Here is a 24949-nt window from a genome sequence, read left to right on the forward strand (position 1 = left end):
TAAGAAGCAAAAAACAAACAAACAAAACCCAAACACATACATAAATAGCAGATACTCGAACACTAAATGTTCATTGCAGCACTATTCATAATAGGTAAGACATGGAAGCAGTCTAAATGTCCAGTCAGTGGAGGAATGGATAAAGAAGATGTGGTATACTATATACAATGAATTATTACTCAGCCATAAGAAAGAACCAAATAATGCCATTTGCAGCAACATGCATGGACCTAGAGATTATTACACTAAGTGAAATCAGACAGACAAATATCATATGATAACACTTACATATGGAATCTTAAAAAAATGACATAAATGAACTTGGGTACAAAACAGAAACAGACTCCTAGACTTCAAAAACAAGCTTAAGGTAACAAAGGGGAGTGGTAGGTGGGAGAGGGATGGATTGGGAGTTTGGTATTGGCATATGAGCACTATTGTATGTGGAATGGATGGTCAGCAGGGACCTGCTGTATAGAACAGGGAACTCTTCTCAATATTCTGTGATATCCTATATGAGAAAATATGAACAAGAATGGTAAGTGTATGTATATAACTGAATTACTTTGCTGTACAGCAGAAATTAACACAACATTGTAAATCAATTGTACTTCAATAAAATTTTTAAAAATGAAAATATTAAAAAGTAACTGGTAACTTTAATGTTGAAAAGGAAGAATGATTTGATACAAGAGAAATTTGAACTTTATTATGTAGTAATTTTTATGGTTATAGGTTTTAAACTATATATAGACAAGTGAAAGTGTCCACAAAATAATTTTGAAAGAAGTTTGTTAAAAACCAAGAAAATACACATTTTGAGTAACAATCTGATTATAATTCTTGTTTAATCTCTCAAGAATGTGGGTCACTGAAGGAGTTAGTGCCTGGTGTTAACCTTGATTCTTTATTAGTAGAATTGAGAGAGGTTGCCAGTCCTTTCAGATCCTGCCCATTAGATTTTCCTAGATTTATGTATTTTTTTGGCTGCACCCACAGCATTTGGAAGTTCTGCTGCACCACAGTAGCAGCTTGAGCTGTAGCAGTGACACTGCCGATCCTTAACCTGCTGAGCCACCAGGAAACTCTAGATTTCCCCAGTTTGTGATAGAGCTGTAGTGGTTTGATGTGTGGCAACAAACAGCAGTATTTGTTCGTCATCTTCTGATTTTTTTTTTTTTTTTTAAAGTCAGAGCAACTCAGGAATGTTTGTCTTCTAGGCTCATCAACAGAGCAGACAAGCAGATCGTTTATTAGCTGCAGGGAAATACGAAGAGGCTATTTCTTGTCACAAAAAGGCTGCAGGTGAGTACTCTTTTTAAGAAGTACTGAGTCTAAAACTTCAGGGCAATTTCTTTTTTCCAGTATCTCTCAACACTTTATTTAAAATGAAATTCATGAGAGTATGATGTATTGTTGCCCTCCATATACCAGGTTGACACTCCTGACCCACTGGAACACAGCTTGGATTATTTTTCAAGTGAGTGTGTTAGATTTTCCAGCTCCTCCTAAACCCAGTCTTTCTAAACTGTGAAGACTGAATATGTCATATTGGTAAATGGTGCCTGGACACAGCTTTCTGAGCCTGAAAATCCCCACAGACAAAAGTGATTGCAAGGATTCTGCCAATTCATCTTATTATAGAGGAGTTTAGATTTCAAATATTTAGCCATTTTGGGTTCTGAAAGTAATAACTAATTTAATTACAACCAATTAATTTTCACTGAGTTTCTGTTTCTAAGATGCTGGTAAGACAAAAACCCATTGAATGAAATTCTTTCCTGTGGTCTTTCATTAGCTTCCTTTCTGAATGTTTCATCTGTTCATTCATGTCTATAGTATGCCTCTGATAGCTTTCTTTGAGGTATGAAATTTAGAATTGTTGGATTCTTACCAAACAACTAATTTTATCCCAGTCATACAAGCTAGCATATGTTGAACTCAGAAACAGATGTTCCGGGTTTGTTTTGTACCCTCTTGGCTTAGTTACAAACCTAAAATCATTGGGGGTGTCGGTACTGTATGCAGAATTGGTGTGGCTGCCTTTCTTAGAGCAAACCCTGTAGTCTTCTTGCTAGAGGGAGGCACTTTCCTTTTCCCCTAGGCCAATATGATCAAAGCCCTGTTTTTTGCTGACAGAGTCTGCTCCTCCTGTTTTGCTTTACTGTTGAAATAGCCACAACACAGTGGTCCCTGATTTGGATAAGTCCTCTTTATTAGTGATTTCTGCCTGCAAGTCAGAAATTTTCAGAGAAAATTTCAAGTCTTATTAAAGAAAATTTTTTTTTTGGAGTTCTTGTTGTGGCTCAGTGGTTAATGAACCCAACTAGCATCCATGAGGACGTGGGTTTGATCCCTGGCCTCGCTCAGTGGGTTAAAGATCCACTGTTGCTATGAGCTCTAGTGTAGGTCACAGAAGTGGCTCAGATCTGGCATTGCTGTAGCTGTGGTGTAGGCTGGCGGCTACAGCTCCAATTGGACCCCTGACTTGGGAACCTCCAATGGGTGCTGTGGGTGTGGCCCTAAAAGACAAAAAAATATTTACATATTTTTTGATATTTTAAATTTTGGTTGATTTACAGTGTGGTACCAATCTCTGCTGTATGGTGAGGTAACTCATTTATACATATGTATGCATTCTTTTTTTTTTTTTTTGTCTTTTTGCCATTTCTTGGGCCGCTCCCACGGCATATGGAGGTTCCCAGGCTAGGGGTCTAACCGGAGCTGCAGCTGCCAGCCTATGCCAGAGCCATAGCAACGCAGGATCCGAGCCACATCTGCAACCTACACCACAGCTCACGGCAACGCCGGATTGTCAACCCACTGAGCAAGGGCAGAGATCGAACCCGCAACCTCATGGTTCCTAGTCGGATTCTTTAACCACTGCGCCACGATGGGAACTCCTGCATTCTTTTTTTATATTATTTTCCATTATGGTCTCTCCCAGTAGATTTGATATAGTTCCCTCTGCTATACAAGAGGACCTCCCGTTTATCCATTTTAAATGTAATAGTTTGCATCTACAAAACCCGAACTCTCAGTCTATCCCACTCCGTCCTCCTCCCCCCTTTGGGGGGACGCATCATGTGTATCTGTTTCTTTTTTGTAGATAGGTTCATTTGTGCCATATTTTAGATTAAACATATGAGTGATATTATATGGTATTTGTCTTTCTCATTCTAACTTCAATCAGTGTGATAATCTCTAGTTGCATCCATGTTCCTGTGAATTACATCATTTTGTTCTTTTTTATGGCTGGGTAGTATTCCATTGTATATGTGTACCACATCTTAATCCATTTGTCTATCAATGGATATTTAGATTGTTTTTACTTTTAATTTTTGTCTTTTTTTTTTTTTTTTTTTTAGGGCCTCACCCATGGCATACGGATGTTCCCAGGGTAGGGGTTGAATTTGAGCTATAGCTGCTGGCCTACGCCACAGCCACAGCAATGCCAGATCTGAGCCACATCTGTGACCTGTAATACCACTGCTCATGGCAACGCTGGATCCTTAACCCACTGAGTGGGACTAGGGATCAAACCTGTCCTCATGGATGCTAGTCAGATTTCATTTCCACTGGGCCACAACGGGAACGCCTTAGGTTTTTTTTCTGTCTTGTCTGTCTTGTTGTGAATAGTGTCACGATGAACATAGGGCTGCATGTGTCTTTTTGAATTACAGTTTTGTTCAGATATGTGTCCAGGAGTGGGATTGCTGGATACGGTAGGTAGTTCTATACTGAGTTTTCTGAGCAACCTCCATACTCATTTCCATTGGCGTTGTACCATTTTACATTCCTGACAGCAGTGTAGGATTGTTGTCTTTTCTCCTAACCCTCTCTAGCATTTGTTGTTTGTAGTTTTATTAATAATGATAGCAGTTCTGATTGGTGAGAGGTGATACTTCATTGTAGTTTTGATTTGCATTTCTCTAATAATTAGTGATGTTGAGCATCTTTTCATGTGCCTACTGGCTAGCTGTATGGCTTCTTGGAAAAATGTCTATTTAAGTCTTCCACCCTTTTTTTTTTTAGGCAAGAAATGGATTTATTAAGATAGGATGCTTGTGAGAGATACCTTCCACCCATTTTTTGATTGGTTTTTTTTTGTTGTTGTTACTGAGTTGAATGAGTTGTGTATGTTTTGGAGATTAAGCCTTGGTCAGTTGAATTGTTTACAAAGATTTTCTCCCATTCTGTGGGTTGTCTTTTTCTTTGTTTTGTTTTGCTTAATGGTTTCCTTTGCTTTACAAAAGCTTTTGAGTTTAATTAGGCTCTACTGGTTTATTTTTGTTTTTATTGTCATTGTTTTAGGAGGTGGATCAAATAAGATATTGCTGTGGTTTATGTCAGAGAATGTTTTGCTTATATTCTCTTCTAGGAGTCTCATGGTGTCATGTCTGATGTTTAAATTTTTAGCCATTTTGAGTTTGTTTGCTTGTTTGTTTTTGACTTTTTAGGGCCACAGCCATGACATGTGGAAGTTCCTAGGCTAGGGGTGGAATCTATGCTGCAGCTGCTGGCCAATGCCACAGCCACAGCAGTGCCGGATTCAGGCCAAGTTTGAGACCTACACTGCATGCAGCTCACGGCAAAACTGGATCTTTAACCCACTGAGTGGGGCCAGGGCTCAAACCTGCATCCTCATGGATAGTAGTTGAGTTTGTTACTGCCAAGCCACAATGGGAACTCCATTTTGAGTTAATTTTTGTGCATGATGTGAGGGTGTGCTCCATCTAATTTCATTGCTATATATGTAGCTGTTTCAATTTCTCAGTACCACTTGCTGAAGAGACTCTCTCTTTCCCATATTATGTTCTTGTCTCCTTTGTTGAAGATTAATTGACCATAGGTATGTGGGTTTATTTTGGGCTCTCTATTCTTTTCCAATGGTCTGTGTCTGTTTTTATGTTAGTACCACACTATTTTTATTATTGTAATTTTGTAATATTGTCTGAAGTTTGGGAGAATTAGGCCTCGTCCTCCCCCACCACCCTCAGTATTGCTTTGGCAATTCTGGGTCTTTTATTGTTCCACATAAATTTTGGATTATTTGTTCTAGTTCTTTTGAGTAATGTCATTGGTAATTTCATAGGGATCACATTAAATCTGTAGATTGCTTTGGGTAGTATGGTCAATTTAACAATATTAGTTCTTCCAATCCAGGAGCATAGGATAGCTTTCCATTTCTTTGACTCCTTCTCAATATCTTTTATTAATGTTTTATAGTTCTCAGTGTATAAGTCTTTTACCTACGTGTTCAGGTTTATTTTGGCGATGCAGTTTTAAAAGGTATTTTCTTTTTTACATTCCCTTTTTGATATTTCATTGTTACTGTATAGAAGTGCAACCAGTCTCTGAGTGTTTTAATATTTTTTAATAATTTAATTTAATTATTTTCTTTTCTGGCTGCCACATGGTATATAGAGCTCCTGGGCCAGGGATCCGATCCAAGCTGCAGTTGCTGTAGCAATGGCTGGATCCTCAACCCACTGTGCTGGCCGGGGATTGAACCTGTGTCCCAGTTGATCCTGTTGTGCCACAGCGGGAAGTCCCTGAGTGTTAATCTTATATCCTGCTACTTTGCTGAATTTGTTTCTCTGATTGAGTAGTTTTTTATGTGGAGTCCTTAGGATTTTTATATATAATATCATGTCATCTGCATATTGTGACAGTTTAACCTCTTCCTTTACAATTTAGATAACTTTTGTGGAGCTCCCATAGTGGCTCAGTGGCTAACGAATCTGACTAGGAACCATGAGGTTACAGGTTCAATCCCTGGCCTTGCTCAGTGGCTTAAGGATCTGGCATTGCCGTGAGCTGTGGTGTAGGTCACAGACGTGACTTGGATCCCTTGTTGCTGTGGCTCTGGTGTAGGCCGGCAGCTACAGCTCCGATTAGACCTCTAGCCTGGGAACCTCCATATGTCGTGGGTGCGGCCCTAAAAAGACAAAAAGACGAAAAAATAAATAGATTTTTATTTCTTTGTCTTATCTGACTGCTGTTGCAAGGGCTACCAATACTCTGTTGAATGAAAGTGGTGAGAGTGGGCATCCTTGTCTTCTTCCAGATTTTAGGGGAGAGGGTTTCATCTTTTGTCTTTTGAGTATTATGTTGGCTGTGGGTTTGTCGTAAATGGCTTTTATGATGTTGAGATATATACCCTTCACACTCACTTAGGTAGGAGTTTTTTTAATCATGAATGAATGTTAAATTTTGTCAATTGCCTTTTCTGCATCTATTGAGGTGATCATGTCATTTTTGACTTTTATTAGTATGGTGTATTAGATTGAATTGCATGTGTTTAACCATCCTTGTGAACTTGGGACGAATCCTGCTTCTTTCTTTTTTTTGTCTTTTTGCTATTCTTGGGCCACTCCCGTGGCATATGGAGGTTCCCAGGCTAGGGGTCCAATCAGAGCTGTATAGCCACCGGCCTACGCCACAGCCACAGCAATGCTGGATCTGAGCCGAGTCTGCAACCTACACCACAGCTCACGTCAACGCCGGATCCTTAACCCACTGAGCAAGGGCAGGGATCGAACCTGCAACCTCATGGTTCCTAGTCGGATTCGTTAACCACTACACCACGATGGGAACTCCGAATCCTGCTTATTTCTGCTGTATGATCTTTTTTATGTGCTGTCGGATTGTTTGCTAAAATTTTGTTGAGAATTTTTGCATCTATATTCATCAAAGATACTGGCCTATAATTTTCTTTTTTGTTAGTATCTTTGGTTTTGGTATTAGGGCGATGTAATGATAGAATGGGTAATAGAATGCCTTTGGGAGTGTTCCCTCCTCTCCATTCTTTTGGAAGAGTTTGAGGATAGGTGTAAGTTTTCCTTTGATAGAATTTGCCTGTGAAGCCATCTGGTCCTGGACTTTTTGTAAGGAGGTGTTTTTTTTGTTTGTTTGTTTTAAACTACATATTCTGTATTACTTCTAGTGATCAGTCTGTTCAGATTATCTATTTCTTCTTGATTGAGTTTTGGTGGGCTGTATTTTTCTAGAAAGTTGTCCATTTCTTCTAGGTTGTCAAATTCGTTGGCATGTAATTGTTCATAGTATTCTCTTACTTTTTTTTTATATTTCTGCATTATCAGTTAAAATTTCTCCTTTTTCACTCCTTGTTTATTTGGATTCTCTTCCTCTTCTGTTTGGTAAGTCTGGTCAGAGGTTTGTCAATTTTGTTTATTGTTTCACAGAACCAGCTCTTGATTTTATTTTTTTCTATTTTTTTAAATATTTATTTCCTCTCTGATGTTTATTATTTCCTTTCTTCTGCTGACTTTAGGTTTTGTTAGTTATTCTTTTTCTAATTCTTTTAGGTAGGTTAAGTTGTTTGAGATTTTTCTTGTTTTTTGAGTAAGGCCTGTATTGCTATGAACTTTCCTCTAAGAACTGATTTTGTGGCTTCCCATGGATTTTTGTATGGTAGTGTTGGTTTTTTCTTTTTTTGGTCTTTTTTAGGGCCACACTCACGACATATGGAAGTTCTTGGGCTAGGGGTCAAATTGGAACTGTAGCCACTGGCCTATGCCATAGCCACAGCAGTGCCAGATCTGAACCGAGTCTGATCTACACCACAGCTCATGGCAACACCAGATCCTTAACCCACTGAGTGAAGCCAGAGATCAAACCCTAGTTGGGTTTTTTACTGCTGAGCCATGACGGGAACTGCAGTTCTGTTTCTATAGTTATCTCAAGGTACTTTTCAATTTCTTCTTTGATTTCTTTGTTCACCCATTGGTGTTTTTTGTTGTTGTTGCTATTCCCTTTTTGGGCCACACCCATGGCATATGGAAGTTCCTGGGCTAGGGATGGAATCCGAGCCACAGCTGTGATCTGTGCCACAGTTGTGGCAACACTGGATCATTAACTCACTATGCCACAGTGGGAACTCCCAACCCATGGGTTTTTTTTTAGTAGCATGTTGTTTAGTTGCAGTGTAGTTGGTTTTTTCTCATAAACCAACTTTTCCTATGGTTGATTTTTAGTTTCATGCCCTTGTGGTCAGAGAAGATGCTTGAAATAATTTCTGTACTCTTAAATTTGTTGAGGTTAGTTTCTACCCCATTATGTGGTCAATCCTAGAGAATGTTCCATGTGCACTTGAAAAGAATGTATATTCTGGTCGTTTAGGATGTAATGTCTTGAAAATATCAATTAGGTCTAACTGTTCATTGTGTCTTTTAGGATCTTTGTTGCTTTATTGATTTTCTTTCTAGAAGATCTGTCCATTGATGTGAGATGGGGTGTTGAAGTCTCCTACTATTATTGTGTTCCCATCAGTTTCTCGCCTTATGTCTGTCAGTAATTGTATGTATTTGGGTACTCCTATATTAGGTATATATGTTGGTGAGTATAATAACCTCTTCTTGGATAATGATCCTTTTATCATTAAATAGTGTCCTTTATCTTTCTTTATGGCCTTTGTTTTAAAGTCTGTTTTGTCTGATAATTAGTATTGCAATTCCCACTTTCCTGTCATTTCCATTCACATGAAGTAACATTTTCCATCCCCTCACTTTCAGTCTGTGTGTGTCTTTTGCCCTAAGGTGGGTCATCTGTATGCAGCACATTGTAGGGTCATTGATATTTGGGGCAAAAAAAAAATTTTTTTTTTCCTTTTGTCTTTTTAGGGTTGCACTTGTGGTGTATGGAAGATCCCAGGCTAGGGGTTGAATTGGATTTGCAGCTGCCGGCCTATACCACAGCCACAGCAGCTCGGGATCCAAGCCACATCTGTGACCTACACCTTAGCTCAGGGCAATGCTGGATTCTTAACCCACCAAGTGGGGCCAGGGATTGAACCCACATCCTCCTAGGTACCAGTTGAGTTTGTTTCTGCTGAGCCACAATGGGAACTCCCTTAGGCAGTTATTGATGCGTATGTATGTATTGCCATTTTAAAACCTTGCTTTCTAGTTGATTCTTTTTCTTCTTTGTTCCTTTCTTTTTCTTTTTATAGTTTCCTTTTATGCTTGTGTCCTTTTCTTTTTGTTTTTTGTGAATCTGTTGTTTGTTTTTGATTTATCATTGCCCTGTTTTTCAAGTTTGTCAACATCTTCCTATATTTGCTTGCTTTAAACTGATAGAACTTGTTCAAGCCTACACCTAAAAAAAAGAGTCCAGAGTTTCTTACTCTTTGGTCACACTTTATGATTTTGATGTCTTTTTTTACATCTTCATATTTTCCTTTTGCTGTTCCTGTGTTTATCATTCCTTTCATAAATAGTTTTTTTTTTTTTTAACCTGTATGCTGTCTTACTTAAGTGATTACTTTCCAATTGTGATTTCCTGCATCCTATATGTTCCCTCACTCCCTGCACATACAGCATTTGGAAATTCCCAGGCCAGGGATTGAATTTGAGCTGCAGCTGTGACTTATATCACATGCTGGATACTGAACCCAGTGAGGGATCAAACCCTCACCTCAGCAGTGACCCAAGCTGCTACAGAGAGAATGCCCAGATCTTTAATGTGCTATGCCACAGCAGGAACTCCTATCCTGTATCTTCTTACTACTTTCCTATTTAGAAGAGACCTTTCAGTATTTCTTATAGGATAGGTTTACTATTGCTATATTCTTTTAGTTTTTGCTTGTCTGAGAAATTCTTCATTTCTCTTCCTATTTTATTTTATTTTTTAATTTAATTTAATTTAATTTAATTTAATTAATTTATTTTTTTGTCTTTTTGCCATTTCCTGTGTCGCTCCCACGGCATATGGGATGTCCCCAGGCTAGGGGTCTAATCGGAGCTGTAGCTGCCAGCCTACGCCAGAGCCACAGCAACATGGGATTCAAGCCGCATCTGCAACCTACACCACAGCTCACGGCAACGCCAAATCCTTAACCCACTGAGCAAGGGCAGGGATCGAACCGGCAACCTCATGGTTCCTAGTTGGATTCATTAACCACTGCGCCACGACGGGAACTCCCCTTTCAGAACTTTGAATTTATCTTGCCACTCCCTTTTGGCATATAGTATTTCTGCACAGAGATGAGCCGATAGCTTTATGGGGCTTCCCTTGTACTTAACTCTTGGTTTTGCTTTTGCTACCTTTTAACCCTCTCGTTATCTTTAACTTTTGCCATTTTTGTTATTATTATTATTTTTTTTTAATTTGGCTTTCTGACAGCTGTCCTGATTGGACGGTTTCCATTATTTGATCTTCCACGTCACTTATTCCTTCCTCTGCACTATTCATTCTGCTGTTCATTGTCTTTACCTCAGCTTTTGTCTTGGCAAATGAATTTTCTAATTTTTCTTGGCTCCTCCTTATAGTTTCTAGTTCCTTTTTATAGTAATCTGCATTTCTGATGACAGCCTTTTTTAGTTCCTTTAGAATTTTCATTACCTCCATTCTGAACTTGCTGTCTGTTAGACTGAAGAGGTCTGTTTCATTGTTCGCTTCTTCAGGGGAATTCGCCTGTTCTTTTAACTGGGAGTAGTTCTTTGCATCTTCATTTTGCTTATCTTTCTCTTATTCTGTGAGTTTACAGGAAACAGTTAGCTACCATAGTCTTGGAAGGCTATTTATTTATTTTTTAGGGCCACATCTGCAGCATATGGAAGTTCAGGGGTAAGGTTTGAATCAGAGCTGCGACTGCTGGCCTACACACAGCCACAGCCACACTAGATCCTAGCTACATCTGCAGCAGGGCTGCAGCTTGTGGCAACCCTGGATCCTTAACCCACTGAGCAAGGCCAGGGATTGAACCCGCATCCTTGTGGATACTAGTCAGGTTCTTAACCTGCTGAGCCACAATATGTACTCCTTGGAGGGCTATTTATATGCAGGAGCACCCCTGGATAGCTTGTGTGGATTTACTAATTTTTTTTGGCCTAATTTTTTTGGTTTAGATGCTTGCAAGTCTCTTTCCTTGATGGGGTTGTGTAGGTGCACGGCCCATGCATGCTCCCAGGGAGGTGGGGGCAACGGGTGGTGCCTGTTCTTGGGGCCCTCGTTGGTGGCTTTGACCCCTGGGGAAGTGGGGGTCAGTGGGCTGCACCTGGTTTCAGGCCCCTCAGCTGTCGCAGTGAACCTAAGGGAAGTAGTAGTGGCAGGTGGTGCCGTCATAGGGCCTTTGGCTGTGGCAGTCGCAGGGAGGGCACATTTCCAGGGAGGTGGGAGCAACACGTGGTGCCTGGTCACGGGATACTCAGTGGTGGCGGGCCACACCTACCTCTGGAGTCTGAGGTGGCTGTGGTGGCTTGCACCCACCCCTGTAGCCTGTGTAAGAGGTGATCTGCTGCTTGTGAGCCCCACACCTGCAGAGAAGGAGGTTCCTATGGTGGTGCCCCTGCTTCTCCTCCCCATCTCCCCAGCAGTGGCAGCCAGGCCTCCTCCAGCGCTGCCTTGGCTATGGCACACTGCTTCCAAGACCTCTCAGCTGTTACTATGCAGCCAATCCTGGTCCTGTCTCTGGGACTGACCTCTAAAGCCTGAGCCTCAGCATCCAGCTCCTGCCCGGGTGTCTCTGCACACTAACCCTCTGTGCAGCTCTCTGCTTTGCCCTCCTTGAACTAAATGCTGTGTGTGCTCTTCTCCAAGTCTTTTAGGCTCCCCCTCTGTCCTGCTCCATCTCCCTGCCAGTCAGGGTCTTCCCAGTGTGTGAATTCCTTTCCTCTTTCACAGCTCCTTCCTAGGGGTGCTGGTCCCTTCCTGATTCCTTTTTTTCCTCTCTTCTCTATTTTTTTTCCTCTATTGTCTTGGTCCATTCCTGGTTTCTTTTTCTCTCTTCACTCCCTCTTTTTTTTCTCTCTCTTGTCCTACCCAGTTTTGTGGAGGTTTTCTTGCCCATTTGGAAGTTTGTGGTTTTCTGCCAGAATTCAGTAGATATTCTGTGAGAATTGTTCTACATGTAGTGTGTGTGGGTGTGGGTGTGGGTGGGAGAAGGTCAGCTCTACATCCTGCAACTCCTCTGCCATCTTTTTTTTTTTTTTTTGTCTTTTTGCCATTTTTTTGGGCCGCTCCTGCGGCATATATGGAGGTTTCCAGGCTAGGGGTCTAATCGGAGCTGTAGCTGCCAGCCTACGCAGAGCCATAGCAACGCAGGATCCGAGCCGTGTCTGCAACCTACACCACAGCTCACGTCAACGCCGGATTCTTAACCCACTGAGAAAGGCCAGGGATCGAACCCGAAACCTCATGGTTCCTAGTAGGATTCGTTAACCACTGCGCCACGACGGGAACTCCTCCTCTGCCATCTTTATCCAATCTCTGAGGTTGTCTTTTTTTTTGGCTGCCCCACAGCATATGGAGTTCCAGGCAGGACCAGATCCAAGCCTCAGTTGCAACCTGTGGTGCAGCTATGGCATCGCTGGATCCTTTAACCCCTTGCACTGGGCTGGGGATCAAACCTGTGACCTAGTACTGCAGAGATGCTGCCAATCCTGTTGTACTGGTGGTAGGAACTCTACTGAACTCGTAATTTTGAAGAGCTAAGTTTTGCTGCTAAAGTATACCTCTTCATTTGTAGGGCCTAATGCATTGCATGTACCCCATAAAACTTTGTGCATTTAAAGAATCATACCTGTAGCATATGGAAGTTTTCAGGCTAGGGGTCAAATTGGAGCTACACCTGCCAACCTGTGCCACAGCAGCACAGGATCTGAGCCATGTCTGTGACCCACACCACAGCTTGTGCCAACGCTGGATCCTTACCCAGTGAGTGAGGCCAGGGATCTAATCTTCATCCTCATGGGTACTAGTCAGGTTTGTTTCTACAGTGGGAACTCTGATTTTTGGTAAAATTTTATGGGAGCTTTAAACAACATTAAACTTAGCAGTTCATTTTAAATCTTTCGTAAGCCGTATTTTGTATGAATTGAATTGTTAAATTTGTAGTTACAAAGAAAAGACAATATACTACTTAATGTACTGTTTAAGGAAACCTTGAATGTCACAGTGAAATGATGCATTTAGTTAAATAACCCAGAGTGGTCATGGTTACATGCGCACATATAAAAAACACTTATTAAAATAGGGTGATAGGCATATGTTGTGTATTGATTAGTAGGATATTCTGGATAGATAAGTTTCCTTCATTCCTAGCCTTTATCACCTGTCTTTTTTTTTTTTTTTGGTCTTTTTGCTATTTCTTGGGCCGCTCCCGCGGCATATGGAGGTTCCCAGGCTAGGGGTCCAATCGGAGCTGTAGCCACCGGCCTACGCCAGAGCCACAGCAGTGCGGGATCTGAGCCGCGTCTGCAACCTACACCACAGCTCACGGCAACGCCGGATCGTTAACCCACTGAGCAAGGGCAGGGATCGAACCTGCAACCTCATGGTTCCTAGTCGGATTCGTTAACCACTGCTCCACGACGGGAACTCCTATCACCTGTCTTTATTTGAAGACCTAAAAGTAATGTTGGGCCTTAAACACCTCTCCTTGTTTCCTGTATCTAAATTGACTTTCTCGGAGTACCTGTCATGGCTCAGTGGTTAACGAATCCAACTAGGAACCATGGGGTTTTGGGTTCGATCCCTGGCCTTGTTCAGTGGGTTGGGGATCCGGCGTTGCTGTGAGCTGTGGTGTAGATTGCGGACATAGCTCGGATCCTGTGTTGCTGTGGCTCTGGTGTAGGCCGGCGGCTACAGCTCCGATTCGACCCCTAGCCTGGTAACCTCCATATGCTGCGGGAGCAGCCCTAGAAATGGCAAAAGACCAAAAATAAATAAATAAGTAAATAAATTGACTTTTCAAGAGTAGAAAAGATTAAGGCAGCCTGTTGGATTCCATTACCTCTAATTATGGAGACACAATTTAAGTGTGATTAGTTAATCCCACCCAGACAATTTGATTTGGAGTTCAGATGTGATTAAAAATAGCCTAGTGTTGTGTTTCAGAGTGGAGCTGTGAATGTAATGCTAGTTTGAAAATTAATGTGGTTGGAATGAACTCAGTGTTTTCTAAATTGGCTTACAACTAGAGCTTTAAACAGGTGTAAATGTATTCTGAGAGGAAGGAATAAGGCTGGGAAAGGTCATCATATGAGAAAGCCTCATGTGAATGAAAGCCTGAAACGGGAGAACTTAAGGGCAAAAGAAGGGGGCCTCTGTCAGAGGTGGAGATTCTAAGAGTAACAGTTTTCCTTGAGATCACACAGCTAAGGACTCATACATATCCTCTGTACTTTATAGTGTTCTGTTAATGTTTTGTCAATATGTAGAAATGAAAAGGTTACTTGACAAGCTGGAAGGAGAAAGCTTTCTATTTCTGGCAGGAGATGGGGGAGGAGGAAGCGTGTACACATTTTTACCATCCTATGTTTGAAAAAGGGAAAATTTAAAAAAGCCACAAACTACCAAGGATTCAGCATTGTTAGAAGAATCTATTGCTTTAAACCCTTGATTAGCAGCTGTAAGTAGGTTGCTGTAATTCTCCTTTATCAGCTTTATGCAGTCCAGTCTCTAAGTGAATTTCATTTCTTTCATAGACAGCAAAAAGAGCAAAAGCATAAATGGAAAGTTGATAGCAGGCGTTATCAATATTTAGAACTCAGAATGAACATTTCAGAAGATGAACAGACCTCAGAGTATCCAGTGTTCTTATGTATTTGTTTGAAAACAAATCTTGACTTGGACCTTCCTCTGAGACTGTGGTTCATGAAAACGACTCAGTGTGGATCAGTCTGTGTCATTCAGAGACAGTATTTTGCTGTGTGTGCTTGGATAGGCTGTACAGTTTTCTTTTCTTTCTTTTTTTTTTTTTTTGGCCGCACCTGTGGCATATGAAAGTTCCCTGGCCAGGGATGGAATCCAAGCTATAACTGCAGTGACATGGGTCCTTAACCCACTGTACTGCACTGAGCCAGGGATTGAACTGGAGCTGCCACAGAGACAATGCTGGATCGTTAACCCACTGTGCCACAGTGGGAACTCCAGGCTGTGCAATTTATACTTTGGTAGCAGTTCAACAGTTTCATGATAGAATAGTAGTGGATGTTATTATTATTATTATTATTATTTTTTTTTTTGGTCTTTTTGCCTTTTCTAGGGCTGCGCCTGTGGCACATGGAGGTTCCCAGACTAGGGATCCATTTGGAGCTGTAGCCGCCGGCTACACCACAGCCACAGCAACGAAGGATCAGAGTTGTGTCTGTGACCTACACCACAGCTCACGGCAATGCCAGATCCTTAACCCACTGAGCAAGGCTGGGTGGGGATCAAACCCGCAATCTCATAGGTTCCTAGTTGTATTCGTTAACCACTGAGCCACGACGGAAACTCCTAGATGTTATTATTTTAAAGAGTGATAGATTCTTCAGATTTTCCTAATTCCTTTTCCTCATCATTTACTTAATATTTACTTTAAACATTAGCCTGGTATCATAATGGAAGGAAGCATTTTTTTTTTTCCCCTAGGGCCGCACCACAGCGTATGGAGGTTCCTAGGCCTAGGGGTCTAATTGGAGCTGTAGCTGATGGCCTACGGCAGATCCGAGCCTCGTTGTGACCTACAGCACAGCTCACGGCAACACTGGATCCTTAACCCACTGAGCAAGGCCAGGGGTCGAACCTGCAACCTCATGGTTCCTAGTCGGATTTTTTAACCACTGGGCCACGACAGGAACTCCTGGAGGGAAGCATTTTAACCAGATTATTAACACAATTTTTTCTGAAATAATTATTGCTTTCCTACTTTTCTGTCTTGGTGGGGCATTTATTTGTTTCTCTTGTGGCTCTGGAGCAAATTCATTAACAGGCAATCAGATTAAAATGTTTATTCTTTCAAAATAACTTCCTTTAAGGCCCAGATTTTAAGTTGAGAAATGTGAGAAGTACTTTGACAGGGTGTTAAATTTTCGGCACTTTGGGAACTCAGTGTCCTTGGGCATCTTCTGTCATGTTATAGTTTCAAGGTTCTACAAAGGGAGGCATTCTAGTTGGGATAAACTTGTGAAACTGTTCCATTTGTTAAGAAAGTGGATTTAAAGCAGACTGGTTCAGACAGGGAGGCACACGTATGCAGACGTAATGGGAGGGATATCTAGGGAAATTCATCCACACAGTCACAGTGAGAGAGTGTTTCATCAGGCTTAAACATGAGCAAAAGGAAAAAACAGTATGTGTTCAAGTCTACAGACTTAATGTAGGAATAAAAGACAAAAAGTTGAAGAAAATAATGGAAGTATAGCTGGAGCAATGGTTGAAAAACCAGCTGTTTTGGGGAGGGAGTATCTCTCTTTCAAAAACTCTCATAGAACATCATTAAAATATTTGGATTAAGATTAGACAGAAAGCACTGCCTGTAGTACTTGCGAAGAGGTAAGGAGGAATTCAGTGTATGAGGTGTACCAAAAGGTTTATAGTGAGTAAGAGATAAAAATATGCTCCCTGTTAATACTTATTTATACCCCCATCTTGCTCCAGACAAGATACAAAAGGGCTAACTTACAGAGGAACACAGCAAAATGCAAAATCCATAGAAAGATAAAATGGGGAAGGACCAGGGGTTTAGTTCGCAAAATGCGTCATGAGTTCCTGCATACTTGATAGCAGGGGAACATGGCCTTAAGCTTTCCACCAGTCAGCTCAAGAGAGGAAAATAATGGATTTTTACAGTGATTATTTAAATTCATACAAATTAAGTCACCTAGATCAGAGAAAGAAGTTAATTGAGTTACTGACCATTTTTCATCTTCATAAATGTCATGATATTGCCTGCAGCTACTTGATTATAAATATGTCAGTAAATCCCTAGGGCTTTCTACTATCAGATTCGTATTAGGCTGATGGCATAGATCAGAAACAGTTCAATAAAAGTAATTGTATAGGAGGCCAAAATGATCATCCCAGTATTAATGCGGGTAAAAAGTCATTGTTAGTCTCTTGATATTTTTGTGAGCATAATATGAGTAATAGGGTTTTGACAGGTTCTTGTTTTATTTTAATCCTCCCTGATTCTGTTTCTGGTTACACCATCTTTACTTCCATAATTGTGAAATCTGTAGAGATTTTAAATAACTAGTGCCTACAAGATGAAATGTGGAATATCTACATTTGATTACCACTGATAGCTTTTTTGGAGCAATTAAGAATCTTTTTTTTCTTTTCAAATCTTCACTTTCTTTGCAGAAGGAGGATAACTAGCAGAATTGCTTCTAAGACCAGTTCCCCTTGTCATATGAGGAGTATTAAAACTGTTCCTTTGATCTGTTAGTTACAAAGCGAAGGTGCTCAGATATTAATAAGCCTCTTTTTTTTTTTTTTAAACCAGCCTATCTTTCTGAAGCAATGAAGCTGACACAGTCTGAGCAGGTGAGATGCTGTAATACTTCGAACAAGGGTTAGAAGAATTCTCTTGTGGTGACTTGAATTGTGTGTAAAATAAAGCGTTGTGCCCCTTCCCCAAACACTGCAGTCAAAAATACATAAAATACACAAGAGATGAGTCCTTCAGAGAGGAAATGAAAACTTAGTGAACTGCTGTTGCTGGACCAGACACGGCCTGCAGAGACTGCCACCCTTTTTCCTAGGGGTTATCCATAGATCATAAATGGCCGAGTGTGTCCTTCAGAGACCCCTCTGAGGGCCTTTCCTGATCATTAGCTCACAGTATGCAAGCGGCCTGGCCAAGGGGAAGCCACTTTGGCCTTCCCTTTGCTTGTCAAAGATAATTTAAATCTGGACCTGTCTTTTCCTAAATTCCCAAGCTCTTGTACTTTTAAATTTGTTTCACCAGTGGCTTTAAATTATCTTCTGTGTTGGGGGAGGGGGAGACTGCCTAGGTTTTTAAAATAGCACTTTCCAAAGTTGAATCTTTATCCAAAGGTGATTTCCTGATTATAAAAGTGGCAGGTACACGGGAGGTACTTGGTAAATGTTTGATTGTATTAAGGAGATTTAAAGGGATATAAGTGGCCAGGACACACACCCACACACACCCACACCCCACCACCAGTTCCTCAGACTGAACAAAGAGAACCTAAAAGTTGTTTTCCATTCTGTGCACTTGCCTTTGAGTGTCCAGCACTGCTTGTGTTAGTCATGAAAAAGAGATGTGCATTGAGCCCTTGTTGGTAGGCAAGCCTTTAGCTAGACTTTAACTAGAATTACAGTCTAAAGGGGTACTTTTCTAATTTTAAGCTGAGAACAAATAGCACTGCTGAGTGGTAAGGCACGTTCAGTAAAGGTCTGATTCATTATGTTGATTTGAAATTGGAATAGGACATCTGAGTCTCTGAATGAATGCTGTTTTGTCTATGAATAAAAATGTTATCTGACCTAAAAAGACTTTGTTATTTTGAAAAATGTTTGAGGTTCTGTCGAACTGCAAACATAGTATATAAAGCAATTTTTAAGTGTTAACTGGGTTATTCAGAAAGAAAGGTACGGAAATAGTAATTACAGGACATTACTACAGAGACTTAAAGTGTTCCATTATCCCCATAGGCTCATTTATCACTGGAACTGCAAAGGGAGAGCCACATGAAACAGCTCCTTCTCATCCAGGAAAGGTGGAAGAGGGCCAAGCGGGAGGAAAGGCTGAAAGCCCAGCAGAGCTCAGACAAGGACGCAGCTGCCCAGCTTCAGGCATCTCACAAACCCTCTGCTGAGGATGCAGATGGCCAGAGCCCCCTCCTCTCTCAGAGGTATAGCCCTTCCACAGAGAAGCACTTGCCTGAAATTCAGGGGGTCTTTGACAGGGAGCCAGACACACTACTATTTTTACTTCAGCAGAAGAGTGAGCCAACGGAGCTGTGCATTGGAAGCAAAACCCCCAAAGATGATAAAACAATTATAGAGGAGCAGGCAACCAAAATTGCAGATTTGAAGAGGCATGTGGAATTCCTTGTGGCTGAGAATGAAAGATTAAGGAAAGAAAATAAACAGCTAAAGGCTGAAAAGGCCAGACTTCTGAAAGGCCCAGTAGAAAAGGAGCTTGATGTAGATGCTGATTTTGTAGAAAAATCAGAGTTGTGGAGCTTGCCACCACATTCAGAAACTGCCACAGCCTCTTCAACCTGGCAGAAGTTCGCTTCAAATCCTGGGAAAGCCAAGGATATTCCAATACCCAACCTTCCTCCCTTGGATTTTCCATCTCCAGAACTGCCCCTTATGGAGCTCTCTGAGGATATTTTGAAAGGACTTATGAATAATTAAAATGGAAGCCCAGAGAAGAGGTGAAAAGAGAAAATAATAGAGTAATATAGTTAATCCAGTAAAAATAAAAAGGGAAAACCACATGCAAGGATAATCCCAGAGATACTCCATCATCTGGCGCACGTGGAGACGAGGCATTGCCAGGACTTGGAAACAGTCACTGTGAAATGTATCGTGCATCTGATTTACTGACTTGAGTTCATGATTTCGGACTTGGCAGACACTCCGCTCTCGGAGGTTCACTTTCTCCTGATAACAAACCAAATGGCTACCTGGAATAATTTTTTCAAGCAACAATTATCTTTCCTATCTTCAGGGTCAAAAATGCATAAAAGTATGTTATATGTAATTAATCTGTAATGCCATAAATGATAATGTAAAACCTAAATAATATGGTGGCCCGAGGGGCTGCCTTGTATTTGAAACATGCTTTCTATCATGCATTGAGTGTATGCATCTTGTTATGCACATTTTGTTTGTTTAAAAAGGTAAGACACACCTTTCTAGAAGAAACTGTGTGCCACACTTTGCACTATTCATAACATGATGATAACCTCAAGACTATCAGGAGAAATATTTAAATTTCCATTTTATGAAGAAAGGAACCAAATTATTAGTTACGCTTTTTTAAAAAAAATTACCAGTTTACATGATTAATCAGGGTGCATTTTAAGTTCTAACTTTTTTTTGTTTATTGTATAATGCATCATTTGAAAATACCAAGGGAAATATCCTTTTGTTTTTAATGATGCATGAGTGGAAGTAATGCTAGTTGGCAGTATTTGATTGTAAAAATCAATAAAGTAATTGTATTTTATACCTTTGTTGAATGTGGTTGGTAGATAAAAAGCAAGTTTTATACAGCTTCTGTGTTGGAAATTTTGAATATGAATTTGAAGAAAACCTGTCAAACAGTAGCTTTGGTATGTGAAAGGTTTTTCTTCAGTGTTTGTAATCAGTTTCCCCTACAACCAGGGTGAAACAGAACAATGAAGTTCTGAGTTTACACGTATCCTCAGCCTTCTTCTTGCACTAGCACATGTGGAAAATGCCCCCGCTGGGTACAGACACCCCTGGGCACCTGATTCCCAAGTCAGAGCTGAGCGGCTGTGAAGCACCACAGACACCCTCCTCTTGTCAGAGTCCACTGACAATCCAGGAGTGGGAAGAAGCTGTAAGTGAAGCATTTGGGTATAAGCCACTGGGTGTGTTTAAAGCATAGCCTTAATTTATTGGGAAGGGGGATTGTGACAGTGACAGAAATATGAAACCATTCTGGCTGTAGGGAATGGGGTACATTTGGGTTAAGGGGGTAGGGATGGGCTCACATGTGAAGCAGTGAAACCAGCAGAAGTCTGATTAGATGAAGTGACCATGCAGAAGCCACTGTTTTCCCCCATCTGTCTCATCTTGTTGCAGATGAAACCAAAAATAAACTAGCTTCTTAAAATGTCTTCAGAGTTCTATCCTCTGTTCTGTTAACTGTCCATCCATCTCAATGTTGTAGTAGCCTGGACTCTGAGAATACTTACTTGGCTTGCCTAACCTTCTTTATAAACTTCAGATTAAAAGATTGTGTCAGCTCTATAAGCCTAGATATAATCTGATGTCTGTGGGAAAAAAAAGGCAAGGAGTTAGAAGCCCCATTTTGTGTCTTATAAGACTGCTATTGTGCGGGTGCCTAGCATTTTATGCCCTGCATGACCAGCATTGGGAAGAGAGTGCCTTTCATATGAAATTGTCCTTTTCCAACATGGAAAACATGTTTTGAGTGTGTTCCAAGGTAGTTAAGCCCACTGCAAGCATCTAGGGCTCAGACAGTATTTGGCAACTGAGCAGATCTATAAGCCTAGCTGTTTGGCCTTTAAAAATGAGCTTTGTCATGTTTTGACATGTATTTTACAGGCCCCTGTTCTGTGCATTGCCACCAACAAATACATGTTAAATGGACTAATTTTACTTTTCCGTTGTCCTTGAAGCTTTCAGTCATACTTTCTTGTACCCTTTTATTTAAAAAGTTAGAGCTGATTTATAGCGTTGTGCCAATTCCTGCTGTATAGCAAATGACCCAGTCATATATATTTATATTCTTCTCATATTATCTTCCGTTACGTTCTTTTATCCCTTTTGCCCTCTTGATTGATCTTGTTTCTAAGTATTGTGTTCAAGTCTGTCAGCACGTGTGCATGTACCTTTCGACCAGATGACTTGGTACCTTTGCAGCAGCCTAGCACAAGTATCTCCATGGAGTTGGTCCTTAAAACAACACTTGTTGTTCCTTAAGGCACATGGCCCATCTCCTAGCTGGAGTTTTTAGTTGTTGTGTATTCTCTGTCTTGATTCAGGACCCTGAAAGGGGTTTAAGGAAACGTCGTTTCGAGTAAAGGAAAATGCATTATGCATGTAGCAGAGGTTGAGCAGGCTCTTGTCCTTCCTGCCTTAGTGGTAGCCTCTTGCTTTGAACTCAGTTAAGTATCTGGGCATTAGGCTAGTCTGAAGTCTATTTTCACTTTTTACAGAATGTCAACAAAACACAAATTTTTTTTCAGAAAGTTAGTCCTATATAGAAGCAGTCTTAGCTGTACAGCTAGAGTAACCATAGGTAAATTCATTCCTCAGAAACCATGCTTAAGATGGAATAAGAACATAGCTTATTTGCAAAATGGTTCTCCAAGCTATTGTCTAGTGTTTTATTACAAGGTTATTGAAATAATGAAAATATCGTCTCCAGGTAAGTCAATTCAGAAGATTAACTACATTATCTTTATTCTTTTAACATTTTCTAGGCACTGTTTTTGTTTTCTTTTTCTTTCCAGCACTGCACCAGTATGGCATATGAAAGTTTCCAAGCTAGGGGTCGAATCAGAGCTGTAGCTGCTGGCATATGCCACAGCCACAGCAATGCCAGATCTGAGCTGCATCTGTGACCTATAGTACAGCCTGTGGCAATGCCAGATCCTTAACCCACTGACTGAGACCAGGGATTAAACCACCCTCATGGTACTAGTCAGGATCATAACCTACTAAACCACAATGGGAACTCCCAGGCACTTTTTAATTGAAGTATAGTTGATTTACAGTATTAGTTTCAGGTGTCCAACATAGGGCTTTGATATTTTTACAGATGATACTTCATCTAAAGCTACAGGAGTTCAGTGGCTGTGGTGTAGGCCAGCAGCTGTAGCTCTGATTTGACTCCTAGCCTGGAACCTCCATGTGCTGCTGTGAGTGCAGCTCTATAAAGCAAAAAAAAAAAAAAAGTTATATGAGTTCCTTGGTGACCTAACAGGTTAAGAATCCGGCCTTATCATTGCAGTGGCTGTAGTTGCTGCTGTAGTACGGGTTTGATCCCTGGCCTGGAAACTTATATTATAAAATATTGACACAACAGGATCAGCAATGTCTCTGCAGTGCCAGGTCACAGGTTCGATCCCTGGCCCGGCACAGTGGGTGAGAGGATCTGGCATTGCCCCAGCTGTGGTGTAGGTCGAAACTGCATCTTGGATCTGATCCCTGAACCAGGAACTCCATTTGCTGCCGGGTGGCCAAAAATGAAAAAAATATATATTGGCTGTATTCCCTGTGCTGTACAATACGTCCTTGTGGCTTATTCATTTGTACCTCTTGCTTTTTTTTTTTTTTTTTAAGGCTACACCTGTGGCATGTGGAAGTTCCCAGGCTAGGGGTTGAATTGGAGCTACAGCCGCCAGCCTATGCCACAGAGCAACGCAGGATCTGAGCCATGTCTGCAACCTTTACGCCAGAGCCCATGGCAACGCTGAATCCTTAACTCACTGAGCGAGGCCAGGGATCGAACCCATGTCCTCATGGATATTAGTCCATGACGGTAACTGCCATCTGTACCTCTTAATCCACTGCCCCTACCTCTGCCCTCCCCACTTCCCTCTCCACAGTGGTAACCAGGATCCTATATCTGAGTCTGTTTGTTGAATTCGTTTATTCTTTTAAGTGATAACAGAGTATTTGTCTTTCTCTGATGTATTTCTGTAAGCATGACACCCTTCTGGTCCATCCATGTTATTGCAAATGGCCATATCTTCATTGTTTTTATGACTGAATAATATGCCATTGTACCTAGGCCAGATCTTTCTTCATTCCTCGGTTGGGCACTTAGATTGCTTCCGTATTTTGGCTGTCGTAATAATGCTGTGAACACTAGAGTGCGTGTATCTTTTGGAATTAGTATTTTCATTTTCTTTGGATATATACCCAGGAATGGAATTGCTGAATTATATGGTTTTAATGGGTGCACCAACTTAATTGCCACCAGTGTTCCAGGGTTACCTTTCCCCCATATCCTCTTCTACATTTGCAGGCTGCTTTTTTTCTAATATGGGTGCAACTGCAGCACATGGAAGTTTCTGGGCCAAGGATCAAATCCAAGCTACAAATGTAACCTGTATTCTTCCATCCTTTAACCCACTGCTCCAGACTGGGGATGGAACAGGCACCTCAGCAGTAGGATTCTACAGTGGGAACTCCTGTGGGCTTGTTTTTTTGTTTTGTTTTGTTTTTTTTGTTTTTTGATGATAGCCATTCCAATGGGTGCGAAGTGCCATCTCTTGGTTTTGAGTTTTTTCCTGATTAGCAATGTTGAGCATCTTCTCATGATGCTTCTCATGCCTGACATCTAGAAAGATTTCTATTCAGGTCTTCTGTCCACTTATAATTTGGTTTTTAAAATATTGATGTTTGTTTATATATTTTAGGTATTAACCCTTTATTGCCAGTATTTTCTCCCATTCATTGAGGTTGTCTCTTCATTCTGTAAATGGTTTCCTTTCCTGTGCAAAAGCTTTTTTTTGGGGGGCGGGGGTCTTTTGTCCTTTCAGGGCCGCTTCTGTGTCATATGGAGGTTCCCAGGCTAGGGGTCTAATTGGAGCTGTAGCCACTGGCCTATGCCAGAGCCACAGCAACAAGGGATCCAAGTCATGTCTGAGCAAGGCCAGGGGGCAAACCCAAAACTTCACGGTTCCTAGTTGGATTCATTTCCGCTGAGCCAAAATGGGAACTTTCTTTTTTTCCTCTTTTTAGCCACACCCCAGGTTAGGGGTCCAATTGGCAACTGTAGCAGCCAGCCTACACCGCAGCCACAGCCACAACAGGTCTGAGCTGCATCTTTGACCTATACCATAGCTCAGGGCAATGCCAGATCCTTAGCCCATTGAATGTCCAGGAATCTAACCCATGTCCTCTGGATGCTAGTTGGGTTCATTAACTGATGAGCCACAGCAGGAATTCTGCAAAAGCTTTTTTAAAATTAGGTTTTTGTTTTTTTTTTTTTAACTTGTTTCATTGAAGAGACAGAACTAAAAAAAAATGTTTTGATTTATGTTGAAGCTTGTTCTGCTTCTGTCTGATAAGTTTTATGATTTCTAGTCTTACCATTTAGGTCGTTAAAGAGCCCTTTGAGTTATTTTTTTGTGTAGCCTGAGAAAATGTTCTCTTTCATTCTTTCACTTGCGGCTGTCCAGTTTCCACAGCACCACATATTTAAGAGTCTTTTCTCTGTTGCGTATTCTTGATTCTTTTGTCACAGCTTGACCATAGGTCTGTGTGTTGTGGGCTGTTCTGTTCCATTGATCTACATGTCTTTTTCTGCCTGTACCATATGGTTTGGTTACTGTAGCTTTGTAGTATGGTCTGAAGTCAGGGAGTGTGATCCCTCCAGCTTGGTTCTTTTTCCTCAGTATGCCTTGGTTGGTGCTTTTCATATTGATGTCATGGATGTCATAATTTTTAGGGCCTTTAAAACATTAAAAAATTAAGGCCCATAAGGTTAGGAGTTTTGTGAAATTTTATACCAGTT

At 41.0% G+C, this 24949-nt stretch overlaps 1 protein-coding gene across 3 annotated transcripts in view; it reads left to right on the top strand.

Moving 5' to 3' along the window:
• NRBF2 (nuclear receptor binding factor 2) overlaps positions 1–20573 on the top strand; it is a 39550-nt gene extending 18977 nt beyond the window's left edge. For 2 of the 3 annotated variants that reach the window (XM_047761443.1, XM_047761444.1), the window contains 3 exons: positions 1221–1305; positions 17234–17274; positions 18409–20573. In XM_047761443.1, coding sequence (XP_047617399.1) covers positions 1221–1305; positions 17234–17274; positions 18409–19119 — 837 coding nt within the window. In that variant the 3' untranslated portion in view covers positions 19120–20573. The remainder of the gene's footprint in view (positions 1–1220; positions 1306–17233; positions 17275–18408) is intronic. The other variant, XM_047761445.1, reaches the window with a different exon arrangement.
• Positions 20574–24949: the final 4376 nt, after the last annotated feature.

This window comes from Phacochoerus africanus, chromosome 15 (assembly GCF_016906955.1).
Source record: "Phacochoerus africanus isolate WHEZ1 chromosome 15, ROS_Pafr_v1, whole genome shotgun sequence".
Taxonomy (NCBI): Eukaryota; Metazoa; Chordata; class Mammalia; order Artiodactyla; family Suidae; genus Phacochoerus; species Phacochoerus africanus.